This window comes from Scophthalmus maximus, chromosome 6 (genome assembly GCF_022379125.1).
Source record: "Scophthalmus maximus strain ysfricsl-2021 chromosome 6, ASM2237912v1, whole genome shotgun sequence".
NCBI lineage: Eukaryota > Metazoa > Chordata > Actinopteri > Pleuronectiformes > Scophthalmidae > Scophthalmus > Scophthalmus maximus.
Genome location: NC_061520.1, coordinates 5376830 through 5390930, shown reverse-complemented (window position 1 = coordinate 5390930; position 14101 = coordinate 5376830). Strand labels below are relative to the sequence as shown.

General features: G+C 44.6%; 2 protein-coding genes across 4 annotated transcripts in view; one reads left to right on the top strand and one right to left on the bottom strand.

The window, feature by feature from the left end:
* Positions 1-199: 199 nt before the first annotated feature.
* Positions 200-1230, bottom strand: LOC118309028 (transcription factor HES-5-like). The gene is made up of 2 exons (XM_035630597.2): positions 1031-1230; positions 200-944 (listed from the first exon to the last, which is right to left on the bottom strand). The coding sequence occupies exons 1-2, from the start codon at positions 1166-1168 to the stop codon at positions 546-548; spliced, it is 537 nt and encodes a 178-aa protein (XP_035486490.1). The 5' UTR covers positions 1169-1230; the 3' UTR covers positions 200-545.
* A 1740-nt stretch (positions 1231-2970) lies between these two features.
* Positions 2971-14101, top strand: part of LOC118309444 (E3 ubiquitin-protein ligase RNF123) — a 50691-nt gene continuing 39560 nt past the window's right edge. Inside the window, exons 1-21 of one of the 3 annotated variants that reach the window (XM_035631573.2) lie at positions 2971-3327; positions 5235-5332; positions 5644-5728; positions 7891-7970; positions 8287-8384; positions 8515-8569; positions 8689-8774; positions 8875-8961; positions 9070-9137; positions 9366-9491; positions 10143-10257; positions 10381-10485; positions 10607-10732; positions 10837-10929; positions 11113-11186; positions 11400-11517; positions 11651-11750; positions 11848-11909; positions 12089-12160; positions 12466-12589; positions 12954-13055. In XM_035631573.2, the coding sequence (XP_035487466.1) occupies positions 5251-5332; positions 5644-5728; positions 7891-7970; positions 8287-8384; positions 8515-8569; positions 8689-8774; positions 8875-8961; positions 9070-9137; positions 9366-9491; positions 10143-10257; positions 10381-10485; positions 10607-10732; positions 10837-10929; positions 11113-11186; positions 11400-11517; positions 11651-11750; positions 11848-11909; positions 12089-12160; positions 12466-12589; positions 12954-13055 (1858 nt within the window). In that variant the 5' untranslated portion in view covers positions 2971-3327; positions 5235-5250. The remainder of the gene's footprint in view (positions 3328-5234; positions 5333-5643; positions 5729-7890; positions 7971-8286; positions 8385-8514; positions 8570-8688; positions 8775-8874; positions 8962-9069; positions 9138-9365; positions 9492-10142; positions 10258-10380; positions 10486-10606; positions 10733-10836; positions 10930-11112; positions 11187-11399; positions 11518-11650; positions 11751-11847; positions 11910-12088; positions 12161-12465; positions 12590-12953; positions 13056-14101) is intronic. The other 2 variants (XM_035631571.2, XM_035631572.2) reach the window with 2 other exon arrangements.

The window sequence follows — 14101 nt, the reverse complement described above, 5'->3', positions numbered from 1 at the left end:
CCACCGCTTTCCCACACTCATCGGCTTTACTCCTCTTTCATCATCAGGACAAAGGAAGTGTGCCACGTTCAATTAACCCCCACAACACACTCTCTCTCTCTCTCTCTCTCTCTCTCTCTCTCTCTCTCTCTCACACACACGCAAACACACACACACATGGACACAGACATTTTCACAGTAGAAAAGAGAAAAGACAAAGTTCATCAGTTATTTGTTTATTCAGAATCGAATTGTACAGTTTTTTAAAACTTTTCCATGGGAAAGCATTCAGTCTCTTTAACCAGTGATCGGAGGACACACAGTGTCCACAGTGTCTTGAAAGTGTCTTTGTTGTGTCCAGTGGAACGCTTCCTTCGAAAAAGACCTTGAACACATCATCTATACACACTTACACAGTGACGACGTCTCCTCACTGCAACAGGACGACAAATAGGACACTCTTCAATCTGAAGAAATATAACGTCACTTTCTCTGTTTCTCTCAGCATGTGAAGGAGAGATAAGTTCATCATGTCGTCCACCAACCCCAACCCCAATGAGCAGCTCCTACCAGGGCCTCCACACGTCTCTGTGGGGGCTGGACGGTGTCTTCCCTGCAGCCTGGATGTGTCTGTGGGAGGATGGGGCCGGCGTGGAGGCAGCGTCCCGGTCGGCTCTGTAGAGGTGCTGGAGGTGCTGGAGGTTTGGGAGTGTGGCCTCCTTCAGGGAGGTGTGGGACAGGAAGTGCAGCGACTCCTTCCAGCAGCGGGAGTACCCGTGGGCATGTGCAGCATGAGGCTGCAGCTGCTGCCTCAGGAACGCCACCGTCATCTCCAGGACGTCGGCCTTCTCCATCTTGGCGTTGGGATCCTGTCGGTGGAACTCCTCCTCCAGCAGGACCTTGAGCTGCTCGATGCAGATGTTGATGCGATCTCTGCGCATCTTCTCCACCGCTGGTTTCCTGAGCTATGGGACAGAAGAGGAGGCAGGTGAGGAAGACGTTGAGACAGAGACAGAGCAGTGATGGACAGGCGTGGTGGGCTGAGGCTTACTTTGTGTGAGTGTTTGGTGGAGAGCTGCGAGGGAGGAGAGTCTGTGGTGCTGGTTGGAGCCATGGTGGTGGTGGAGAGCAGCACGTGCTGTGATGTGGCCGAGGAGCCCGCTCCTCTATTTATAGGCCACATTAGCATCACAAAGCCATGAGTCCCAGGCTGGATGAGCTTTCCCACACTCCGAGGCCAGTGGGCGAGGCCACACTGCAACAGCAAGGAAGATCAATTATCTCCCGGTGAACTGGCGAAGGGAGGGGGGTGAGGGTGAGGAGGGGTCTGCTGCAGGTCTTTTATTACCTGGGAACCTTCCTGCTGCCTCATGACACCAGGCGGCTGCAGATGTGCAGCGGCAGCTCAGACAGCTGCTCTGATCAGGATAAGGACGCTGCTCGTCGTGACTTTACGACTCTATGAATTTATGTCGGTGGGAAAATGCTCAGGTGTTAATCCTGCAGGTCAGAGGACAAACCTGTAAACATTCAGTAAATTTAGGAAAGAAGCTTTTCCACATTATTAATGAGATGAATTTGGAGTATTTTGGCCACTTCAGGTTAAAGTCCATGTGTCTGGAGCAGAAGAGGAGCAGGAGTGACATGTTAAGATATAATAGATATTAGAATAAGATGAACCTTTATTTCATTGATGAAAAAAAGGTCAGTTACAACATTTCCTCTCATATTTCTCTCAATGTCCAGCTCTCTTATAATAACGACTGAAGACCAAATGTCACATCAGTGAAAAGTGTTTTTTCCCTGCAGACACATAAAGGCCGACTGTTTGTCATTAACCACTGCACCACGACTCATCCTCCAGACCTTTACCAGTGTAAGTACCACTGAACTGTTAAGACTGGATTTAAATCCAGGTTTTATCTCTCATCCAAAAAACAACACATTTTGTCTTGAGATCCGGACCTGGTGTCTGCTCTTCAGTCTCCAGGTTGGAGGTGGACCATCAGTGAACACACAGGGAGCTGAACTACGAAGCAGGTTGGTTGAACAAACCCAGGATGTCTCTGTCTTAACTGAACCCAACATGGCCCTGATAACCTGAACTACTATGAAGCTGCTCATCAACTGTCTCACGTCAGAGTCGGAGTCGTTCAATAGAAACAAACAACATCACAACCATGAATAAAGTTATTCTGGCGATATGAGAAGTAACAGTGACACCTGCAGGTCAATTCAGTTAAAGCAACATGTCACAGAAACACTGTACAAAGTGAAATGTGAAGAATGGGATCAAATAAGTAGAATAGAAAAAAGAAGCAGAAATAATGTGTAATATTCAAAGTCAATCTAATAATAAACTAAATAAACTTTGATTTTGATCGAGTTCACTGTCTGACGATGATCAAACTGTATCGAAGATAAAACGAGGTGATGTCAGTCTGTTTCTGCTGCTGAAGCAAAGAAAAGGTTAATGTGCGATGTCATCAATCACACTGAACTGTTTTCATAATCACGAGAAATATTGATCAGTGTGTGTGTGTGTCTCCTTGTGATTGAATCAGACAGTAAAACCATCAACATTGCCACTGATTCTGTCACAATCAAATCATCTTTGTTGAATTTTAATTCAAGCTCTAATATTCTAGGTGTAAGTATTTTCTTAAACCTGATAAACTCTCCTTCTGTTTATTAGAAGCTCTGTTTCCAAGTGGACACATGAAAAGTCTGGAACAGCAACATGATTCCAATCATCTACAAATATATATTGATCTTTATTAGTCGTCACTTTCCCTTTGCTGATTGGACAGTCTAACATCTAAGCTCTCATCCTCCTCTGTCCCAACACGTCCATTGAGTCAAGTGTGTGTGTTTGTGTGTGTGTTTGTTTGTGTGTGTGTGTGTGTGTGTGTGTGTGAGTGTGTGTGTGGGGGGGTCTTTATAATGAATCTTTCCAGCCTCTTCCTGTCAGCTGTTTTATTGTATCCACTGTGAAAAGATTGAAAAAGAAATTCACAAAATCTGAAAGAGATTTTAATCACCCTAACAACACAACGCTTATTATCGGAACAATTATAAACAGCTGCTCAATATCGTTCTTTGTTGTTGTCACCAACTCTCCTTTAAACCTCAGCGTCATTGTTGCTTCGCTTTTTTTGTGTGCCATGAGACCTGTTTTGGACCAGCTGTCGCCCCGTACCGTGAGAGGCGTTGACACAGAGGTCTGTTGTGGTGATTTCAGTTTTTTCCAGCGGACAACAGGCGGACACATCTCACCTGTCTGACCGGAGCTCGGACACTGTGACGGGCGACAGCAGGAGCAGCGCCCCGGCTACCTGAAGGTTTTCGGTGCGTGTTTATCGTCATCTCTCCATGGAGTAGCCATGCTAAGCTGCTGTTAGCTTGCGGCTAACGCCGAGCAGCTGGCCCAGGACAGGGGCTGTACGGGGGACAGGGCTCCGGCTCAGCCGGCCGCGACCCAACACAGGGTCCCGGGGACAGGGCTCCGGCTCAGCTGGCCTCGTTCTCACTCAGGGTCCGCGGACAGGGCTGGTAGAGGAAGCGGATTTTACCGGTTACAGAGAGCTAATAGGCTAACAGCTGTGGTTCCACTAGTCCACTCATAGTGATACAGTCAGAACCAGTTTATGCTGTATCAGAAGTGACTCTACCTGAAGTAACAAAATGACTGTACCTGTAGTAACAAAGTAACTGCACCTATAGTAACAAAGTAACTGCACCTGTAGTAACAAAGTAACTGTACCTGTAGTAATAAAGTGACTGCACCTGTAGTAACAAAGTGACTGCACCTGTAGTAAAAAAGTGACTGTACTGTACCTGCAGTAACAAAGTAACTGTACCTGTAGTAACAAAGTGACTGTACTGTACCTGTAGTAACAAAGTGACTGTACTGTACCTGTAGTAACAAAGTGACTGTACCTGTAGTAACAAAGTAACTGCACCTGAAGTAACAAAGTAACTGTACCTATAGTAACAAAGTAAGTGTACCTGTAGTAATAAAGTAACTGCACCTGTAGTAACAAAGTGACTGCACCTGTAGTAACAAAGTAACTGTACCTATAGTAACAAAGTAACTGCACCTGTAGTAACAAAGTAACTGCACCTGTAGTAACAAAGTACCTGCACCTATAGTAACAAAGTAACTGCACCTGTAGTAACAAAGTAACTGCACCTGTAGTAACAAAGTGACTGCACCTGTAGTAACAAAGTAACTGTACCTATAGTAACAAAGTAACTGCACCTGTAGTAACAAAGTAACTGCACCTGTAGTAACAAAGTACCTGCACCTATAGTAACAAAGTAACTGCACCTGTAGTAACAAAGTGACTGCACCTGTAGTAACAAAGTAACTGTACCTGTAGTAACAAAGTAACTGTACCTATAGTAACAAAGTAACTGCACCTGTAGTAACAAAGTAACTGCACCTGTAGTAACAAAGTGACTGTACCTGTAGTAACAAAGTAACTGCACCTGTAGTAAAAAAGTGACTGTACTGTACCTGCAGTAACAAAGTAACTGTACCTGTAGTAACAAAGTGACTGTACCTGTATTAACAAATTAACTGTACCTGAAGTAACAAAGTAACTGTACCTGCAGTAACAAAGTAACTGTACCTGTAGTAACAAAGTGACTGTACTGTACCTGTACCTGTAGTAACAAAGTAACTGTACCTGTAGTAACAAAGTAACTGCACCTGTAGTAACAAAGTCACTGTACTGTACCTGTAGTAACAGTCACTGTATCTGAAGTAACAAAGTCCCTTCACCTGTAGTAACAGTCACTGTATCTGAAGTAACTGCACCTGAAGTAACTGTACCTGAAGTAACAAAGTTACTGTACCTGAAGTTACTGTGCCTGTAGTAACAAAGTCACTGCACCTGAAGTAACAAAGTAACTCTACCTGAAGAAACTACCTGAAGTAACAAAGTGACTGTACCTGAAGTAACAAAGTAACTGTACCTGAAGTAACTGTACCTCAAGTAACAAAGTGACTTTACCTGTAGTAACAAAGTAACTGCACCTGTAGTAACAGTACCTGTAGTAAGAAAGTAACTGCACCTGTAGTAACAGTACCTGCATTTAAAAAAGTAACTGTACCTGAAGAAACACAGTAATTGTTACAAACTGTCCCTGACGTATCAGTGTCTGAGGTAACTGTACGTCTGCAGAATCAGTAGTGCAGTGTTGTTGCTGCTGTACAGTACTGTGTATAACTGCCCTCCCCCCTCTCTCAGCAGCGTGTGGGACAAGATGAGCTCTAAAGGGGGGGGCACCGCTCTGACCCGTCGGAACTACAGACTGTCTTCGGACACAGACAAACCCAAAGCTACAGGTGAGTGTGGTACTTACACACCAACACACACACACACACACACACACACACACACACACACACACACACACACACAGGTAAACACACATGTAACACACATTGGTACACACACACAGGTAAACACACGCACTGTTTACAAGTCTGTTCAGATTCATTGGTTCAGTTTTATAACGGAGTGAAACAATATGATTAACTGAAGACATTAAATATACAAAATAAAACAACATGATTTGTTAAATGTTGTGTTTGCTGGGTGTATTGTGAGTCTGTGGACACTCAGACTGTGTGTGTGTGTGTCCCTCTCTTGTCAGGTATCGTGAATGAGAAGCTGCTGAGTGACTACCTGCATCATGTGTTTCCCTCCACCAAACAGGGACCTGCAGTGGCTTCTCTCAGGTAACAGGCATTCACTCACTCACTCATGTCAGCATCAGTTCATCTACCCATGATATTTATGATTATTTTGTTCCATCTGTAAAACTGCAGAGGACGACACATTGAGTCTTTACACTTTGATTTTCTTCTGATCAATTTATCGTCCGATAGGATTCACAGACATATCAGTATCTGTTTACTTTTGCTTATAGGAAACTTTTATTTTACGGAATAAACAAAACAGAAAAGATGAACATTTATGTTTATGTTTTACATAAAAATATTTTCTAAATTGAAATTCTAAATATTTGGTTGTGTTTTTGTTTTATTACTAATTTTGTATCATGAAGTTTATGGTTAAACTGTTAAATATCAAGCATCAATCACATTTCTTCGTCATAAGGGTTTGATAAAGACATCTTAGGAATAACTGACAACTTTTACAGTGATTCCTAAGACGATATGATATATCCTATGATATATCATAATTTTTTTCACTTTTTACTCCTTAATATTGACATGGACCCAAAAAATCCATATCAGTCAGACTGTCGTCTGTTGCACTTGTTTTTTTTAACCATAATCATATTGATGCCACAAAGAGGGAAGCATCAAATGGTCCTGTAATATTTTAACGCTGCAGGCCCTGATTTACATGTAACTGTACGATGTAACTGTCGACTCGATGGATGAGAAAATGGATTGATGGAGGATGTTATATACAATCTGGGACGCCTGCTGGACCAGAGCGTAACAGTTTGTTGTAGCAGTCGTTTTTTCAGACGTCAGGCGGATGATTGGTCTAATCTTCCCGTGTCTGTAGACGGAGGTCAAAACACAGGAAAGAAACGGTCTGAAAGAACCTTTTTAGGAGTTCTAACAACTCTCAACACCTCTTTGTTCTCTGCCTGAACTGGATGTGGGCGTAACAAGAGGGTGAACAGCAGGGCGGCGGCCCTGGGGTCCAGTGCTCTTTTAAAAAACTTTGGGAGTTGACTGACCTGTGAGCTCTGTCCTCTCTGAGACACACATGTGGTTTGTGTCACTGCATCACACAATGTTGTACTGTCTGACACACACAAAGACTGTCTGACACAGACACTTAAAGGTCTCCGCTCTGTTCCTCCTTTAGTCAGGAGTGTGTTAAAAATCTCGGGTGTGTGTGTGTGACCTGGTTTGTCACAGAAGAATGTGGACACACTCAGGTTTGTGTGTGCGGTAAACTGACCAGTCAGTGCTGTTCACTCTCACACATGTTGTTTAACTTTGACGTGTTCAGAAAAACACTCTACCTGGTGCGTGCGTGTGTGTGTGTGTGTGTGTGTGTGTGTGTGTGTGTGAGTGAAACATGTGAAACTCAACCTGATGAAGGTTGTGTGTGTGTGTTTGTGTGTGTGTGTGTGTGTGTGTGTGTGTGTGTGTGTGTGTGTGTGTGTGTGTGTGTGTGTGTGTGTGTGTGTGTGTGTGTGTGTGTGTGTGTGTGTGTGTGTGTGTGTGTGTCTATGTATAGAGCTGCTGAAGGTAACATGAATCTGTCTGGCTTAATGGAAAAGGCGAGTGAAACACTAGTCACAGTACAGTGTGAAACACACACACACACACGCACACACACAGTTGAACCCTTCATCAGGTTGAGTTTCACATGTTGTTGTATCCTTCAGGTCACACAATGAAGCTCATGTATAAAAATAAGTGACACAGATTCAGATCTTCAGTCTGAGTCACTGTCGGATTTCGACTCTTACATTCGACATTTCTGTCTCTGTCATAAGAACAAATAATCACACACACAAACCTTAACAGAGATACGCAAGTGACAGCTCATCGTCAGCCCCTGTGGGCAGACTTCTGCGTCTAATGCAGTCCATGGTTGGCCCATGGTTGGTCTGTGACCAGGCCTTTGTCGGTCTTGCTGCTCAGAATGTGAATCTTTGGGAAAGTCAAATAATTAATCAGAACAAGAATTTTCTGTGATACTGGTTTCAGATCAGCTCTGAACCTCTTGAGACCGTTAAGTCTCAGGTTCACAGTTTTACTGTTTATATCTAAATCTTCAGTTTGATTTAGTTCAGACACTTTGCCAAATAAGTGATAGTGTTCAACCTCTCATCTCTCCTCTCCCCCCTCTTCCTTTCCCTCTTCCTCTCCCTCTCCCTCTCCCCCCTCTTCCTCATCCTGCACAGGAAGCCTCTTGGTTTCCAGGATCTTGGTTCTCACCTGGAGAGTCTTCTGTCTGAGGGAGAACCCATAGAGGACAGCAAAGGTGAGTTTCCTGCTCAAGTCTGTGCTGCCATCCTGTGATAGAGCCATAATGCAGCCATGATGTAGCTGTGATGCAGCTGTGATACATCTGTGATACAGACATAATTCAGCCATAATAAGCCATAACACAGCCGTAACGCAGCTGGATCCTTTGGATCTTTTCAGTTTCAATGTTAACGTGGGCTCCATCATACTGAGGCATCCATATGTTTTAAGATCCATTCATAGTGAAAATCATTTTCAGTTGGTTATAGTCTGAATGAACACGTTAAAATATTGTGTACATAACTAACTCCTCTTTGAATCTGTATCATCAGATCAACCTGTCGAGGGTCGCCTGGGTCCTCAGCCGGTCGTCCTGGATCACACCAGCGGCTTCGAAGGACTCCTGTTTGTAGACGACGACCTGCTGGGGGTAAGACGACGGTGTTCCTCCATCACCTCAGTCTGTGAAACGTTTCTACAGCAGCTGAATCTCCTCGGACTGCACCTGAACTGCAGTTTCTGTCTGAACTCATTCTTCTTTCTGATGTTTCTTCTCTCAGGTCATTGGTCACAGTAACTTCAGCTCCATCAGAGCTACCACATGTGTTTATAAAGGTAACACCTGTGACACCCGCTCTGTAGTCATGTGATCTCTACATGTGACCGCCTCATGCTCCTGATGTCATGGTGTTTATGAGACAGTGTGAGTATTCAGCTTGTGACTCTTTCTGCAGGGAAGTGGGCGTACGAGGTTCTGATCTCCTCACAGGGTCTGATGCAGATCGGCTGGTGTACACTCAACTGTCGCTTCAACCAGGAGGTACACTCAACACACACACACACACACACACACACACACAAACACCCCACCCCCCCACTGTGAACATGTGTGTGAGTTTGTGTGTTTGTGTCGTCTTCAGGAGGGTGTGGGCGACACGCCTGATTCATATGCGTACGATGGGAACAGAGTGAGGAAGTGGAACGTGACAACCACAAACTACGGGAAGGTGAGAAGTCCGAGACCAAGCCTGAGCTCTGGGGTCTACAGATGATTGATTGATTGATTGATTGATTGTGATTGATTCATTTGACTGAACTGACTTGTACCCTCTCAGTCGTGGGCAGCGGGAGACATCGTCAGCTGTCTGATAGACCTGGATGAGGGAACCATCACGTTCTGCTTGTAAGAACCTGCTCAGTCATTTTTCTTTATTTGTGACAAAAACATTTGATCAATGTGTTTATTGTTTACTTAAAGTCTGTCATCTGACATTTCTGATCTGTGATCTGGTTGTTTTCTCTGGACACAGCCAGCCTTGCTGTTTCCCTTTGTCTTTTGTCTTTATGCTAAGCTAGGCTAACTGTGTGTCTCTCTGCGTCCTCATGTTGTGTGTCTCTCTGCGTCCCTCAGGAACGGACAGTCTCTGGGCACGGCTTTCACCGACATAAAGACGGGTCCAGGTGTCGCCTACTTTCCCGCCATCAGTTTATCTTTTAAAGAGTCGGTGGCGTTTAACTTTGGCAGCAGACCTCTCAGATATCCTTTCTCCTGCTCTGTTTGTGTGTCTGTCAGCACCGGGTCCACGTGCGACCACAGCAGCACTTTGAACAGTGAGACACCGCATTATCAAAACAGTCACGGTATCACGTGATCACTGCACTCCATGCGTCAGTGTTTTTATTTGTTAGATATCTCACCAGTTTATTGTGACATCATCAGACTTAATAAGAATTAAAACCAATACATTGCCTGAACTAAGATCCCAGATAAACGTGATAAACATTTTTAAAGATTTTTTTTCCTCCATTAACGCTGTGTTTACTGACACTGGAGGAAGAGCTGCTGAGGGGCTACAGCACCCCCTCCTGGCAAGGGACTGTAACTACAAGGCAAAAACTTTAATAACATTTTGTAGAGCAGTAGATCTAACATTTCTGATTTAATATTGTTTTTGTAATATTTGACCTGACTTAAGAACAGTCAGTGTATTTTCTGTGAAGCTGATCTGATGCACTAATGAGATCATAGATGTAGATGGGTTTTTTTTTCCTTAAAACTACTTGAACCGATAAATCGATTGTTAAATTAGTTGGCACTTAATTTATTAATCGATCACTAATCGATTCATCGATTAACTGTTGCAGCTCTAGCCTCATGGTTGTTTGTCTTTAACCGGAGTGTGTTCACGTACCCTGTGGAAGGTTACCTGCCCCTGCAGAACCCCCCGGCCTCAGAGCTGACGAAAGCTCACAAGCTGCTGGGATACATCAAAAATGTCCTCTGCACAGCCATCGATGTTCAGGTACCGACAGGATCTGTGTGAGGACGCAGACCACATACATGTCTTACTTTCATCGGCTGATCTGAAACAGTATTATTCTATGTCTCGTCTCTCTCTGGTCCTTCATCCTTGTCCTCGCCACAGGACGACAGGCTGGTGCAGAAGGACTGTTCATTGTGGAGGCTTCATGGAGAGCCGACGATCCTCATCACTCTTGCTCACATCTTCAACCACTTTGCTCCTCTAATGGTGAAAAAACATTAAAGGAACATCAACATGATCAATAACCGTGTATAAAGACAATCAGTGTCTATATATAAAAAATTATTAGTGACTGTTTATAAGGGTTTTCTTGTGAACGTGTGTCCAGTGTAAGGTGTACCTGGTGGAGGATGTGCTGATGAACTTCTTGTTGGGGATTCTGGAGGGAGGAGGTTCAGTTGATGAACATCCGCTCATACAACAACTTATGGATCTGTTCTGGTTGCTGATGGAGGTAACACACCACACACACACACACACACACACACACACACCACACGCACACACACAGTTTCATTCAGTCTGTAACCGTCTGTCTGTCTGCCTGTCTCTCTGTAGGACTATGAAGTGAACGAGTGTCTGAAGCAGCTGATGATGTCACTGCTCAGAGCCTATCGTTTCTCTCCGATCATCCCTGACCTGGGCTTCCAGGTGAGGACTTGCTGGTGAGCAGGTCACAGGTCCAGGACCAGGCTGGTGAACACAGTTATGGTCCTGTACCTGTGACCCGCTGTGGTTTTGTGACTCTCAGATTATTATTGATTATACACTTATTATTGTATCTGTGAAGTGGAGACCGCAGCTTTTTTAAAGTCTTGTTCCTGTGTGTTTCAGATCCACTACTTGCGTCTGACCACGGCCATCCTGCATCATGAGAAGTCCAGAAAGTACCTGCTCAACAACGTCCTATATCCTAAAGTCTTTGACCCGTCTGAAACAACACAGTTATACAAATACATACACGATTTTAGTAATCTGTCATAGCAGCCTGAAATAATGTGGCTCCATATGGACAGTTCCCCTGTCAGTTAAACTCCTTTCAGAGGCATTGAGTGGCATGTAATGTGGAACTGCACAGTTTCGATCAAAGTTCAGCGAGTGTCTCCTTAACAGAGGTCCACGTTCGACGTCCTGCGCTCCGTTGTCTTTTTTTACATCAAGACTCCTCTGAGGGTGAAGGAGGCGGGGCTTGAGGAGCTCATCCCCACCACCTGGTGGCCCACACACTTTGACAAGGAGGTAAAACCAACTGGCCTCTGCTGACACCAGTGACTGTATATAAAGATGTTACTCAAAGTAAACACGATCAATGACTGTATTAACAGATGGATGGATAGATCGACCAATTGATGTATTGATTTTTCCCACTTAGGGTAAAGACGAGCGTGAGCCCAAAGATGAGAGTGCAGACGAGCGTCTGAGGCGTCGAGCGTACGAGCGCGGCTGTCAGAGACTGAAGAAGAGGATCGAAGGTCAGACCTGGTTTACGTTTGTCTTTGTTTCACGTTGACGTGTTTGTTGGATGAACAGCAACTGAACTCTGTCACTGTCACGTGTCTCGTCCTCCAGTGGTGGAGGAGTTGCAGGTTCAGATCCTGAGGCTGCTGCTCAATAACAAAGACAAGTCAACGGTATGTTCCACATCTTCATGACAGATCATGACGATTCACTGTCTGCTGCATCTCAAAGTGTCTTGGATCGTTTTCACCTGGTCTTCTTCCTGTTTGTGTGTCATCATGGTAAACACTCAGGTGTGTCTTTTGTGTTATCCCTAGATGTGTGTTCACTAATTCGTCTCTGTGTCTTTTAGGGAGAAGCCTCTCGCTATATTTTCCTCAATAAGTTCAGGAAGTTTCTCCAGGAAAACGCCAGCAACAGAGGGGTGAGCCATTTGCTTCTGCCTGCTCAGCTCGACGCAGCCAATCAGTGATGACAAACGTCACAGACACAATAACACATTAGATTGGATATTAAAATACAAAATGTGAACAAAAGGTGTGAGACACCAAAACAGACAAACAGGAACTGCAATGGTAAAAAGTAGGAGCAGGGATTTATTGTCTTGGAACATCACTGACTGTTCCAGTTTCAGCTGAGTTCAGCTAAAGTTTCGCTTTGCTTTTTTTGTCTCATGTGTGTTTCTACATGTGGATTCAAATTTGTGTGTGTGTGTGTTGTGCGTTCAAGCAGCATCCGACGGCTCTGTGTCCTCCTGAGTACATGGTGTGTTTCCTGCACCGGCTCATCACGGCGGTGAGAACCTGCTGGGATGAAGGCAACAGGAAGAATCCAGGCAGCGTCAGGAGTGAAGGTACCTCAGTGATGATCATGTGACCTGTGACAAGTAATAGGTCTGTTTTATTAACCCTCACACACCTGCACAGACGCCTGGAAATCCGCTCTGATCAACTTCATGTGATTCAGTGGAACCTGCTCTTTATCTCCGCTGCTCTTAAAAGTCACCATCATACTGTAGCTGTGTGTGGTGACACGCATCCTTTGACTCAGTGTAAAAACATTAAACATGAAAAACACCAACATAGTTTAATGAAAACTGTCATTCAGGGAGGAGAAGAGTGAGAGGAGAGTGTGAGGAGTCCTGCTCTGTGTGATTTAATGACTGATTATGTGTGAACCTCAATAATGCTCTGCTCATCTCTCTGCTCATCTGCCAGAGGCCTACGTCCCCCCACAGCTCTTCTACAATGGGAAGGTGGATTACTTTGACCTCCAGAGACTGGGGGGGCTCCTGTCCCACCTGAAAAAAACGCTCAAAGGTCAGTTTACGTCTAGAGTCCTGTTCTGGACTCCTGCTCTGGATGACCTCCTGATAATGTTGATTTACAGTACCAGTCAAAAGTTTGGACACGCTTTCCCATTCAAGTGAATAAGAAAGCGTTTCCAAACTTTTGACTGGTACTGTACATCATAATACTGTTACATAACAGATAGAACATAAGTCTGTTTTATAACAGTTATAACATAGATCTATACATACATCATGTATGTCATATAAACAGAACATAAATCCATAAATAAGCAAGACATGTGCACCGGCTACAGAGAATTGCAAAACTACAACAAAAAGACAAAACAACCACAAAAACCTTTCTCCCTCAGTCCCTTGTTAACTTCCTCCTTCTTTTTTTTTTTCCTCCGTCAGTCCCCCAGTCCCTTGTTTTCTTCCTCCCTCAGTCCCTTCGTTTCCTTCCTCCCTCAGTCCCTTGTTTCCTTCCTCCCTCAGTCACTTGTTCCCTTTGTCCTTATGTCCCTCATTTACTTCCTCCCTCAGTCCCCTCATTTTCTTCCTCCCTCAGGCTCTTATTTACTTCCCCCCTCAGTCCCTTGTTTTCTTCCTCCCTCAGTCCCTTGTTTCCTTCCTCCCTCAGTCCCTTGTTCCCTTTCTCCTTATGTCCCTCGTTTATTTCCTCCCTCATTCCCTTCGTTTTCTTCCTCCCTCAGTCTCTTATTTCCTTCCTCCCTCAGTCCCTTGTTTCCTTCCTCCCTCAGTCCCTTGTTCCCTTTCTCCTTATGTCCCTCGTTTACTTCCTCCCTCAGTCCCCTCATTTTCTTCCTCCCTCAGACTCTTATTTCCTCCCTCCCTCAGTCTCTTATTTCCTCCCTCCCTCAGTCCCATGTTTTCTTCCTCCCTCAGTCCCTTGTTTTCTTCCTCCCTCAGTCCCTTGTTTCATCCTCTCTCAGTCCCATGTTTTCTTCCTCCCTCAGTCCCTTTTTTTCTTCCTCCCTCAGTCCGTTGTTTTCTTCCTCCCTCAGTCCATTGTTTTCTTCCTCCCTCAGTCCCTCATTACCTTCCTCCCTCAGT

What these genes read in the sequence shown, in the direction of transcription:
- LOC118309028 (XM_035630597.2), bottom strand. Translation starts at nt 1,168, where the DNA reads ATGCTAATGTGGCCTATAAATAGAGGAGCGGGCTCCTCGGCCACATCA. An exon ending in CCACCAAACACTCACACAAA is followed by an intron (nt 945 to 1,030) that starts GTAAGCCTCAGC and finishes TCTGTCCCATAG; the next exon opens with CTCAGGAAACCAGCGGTGGA.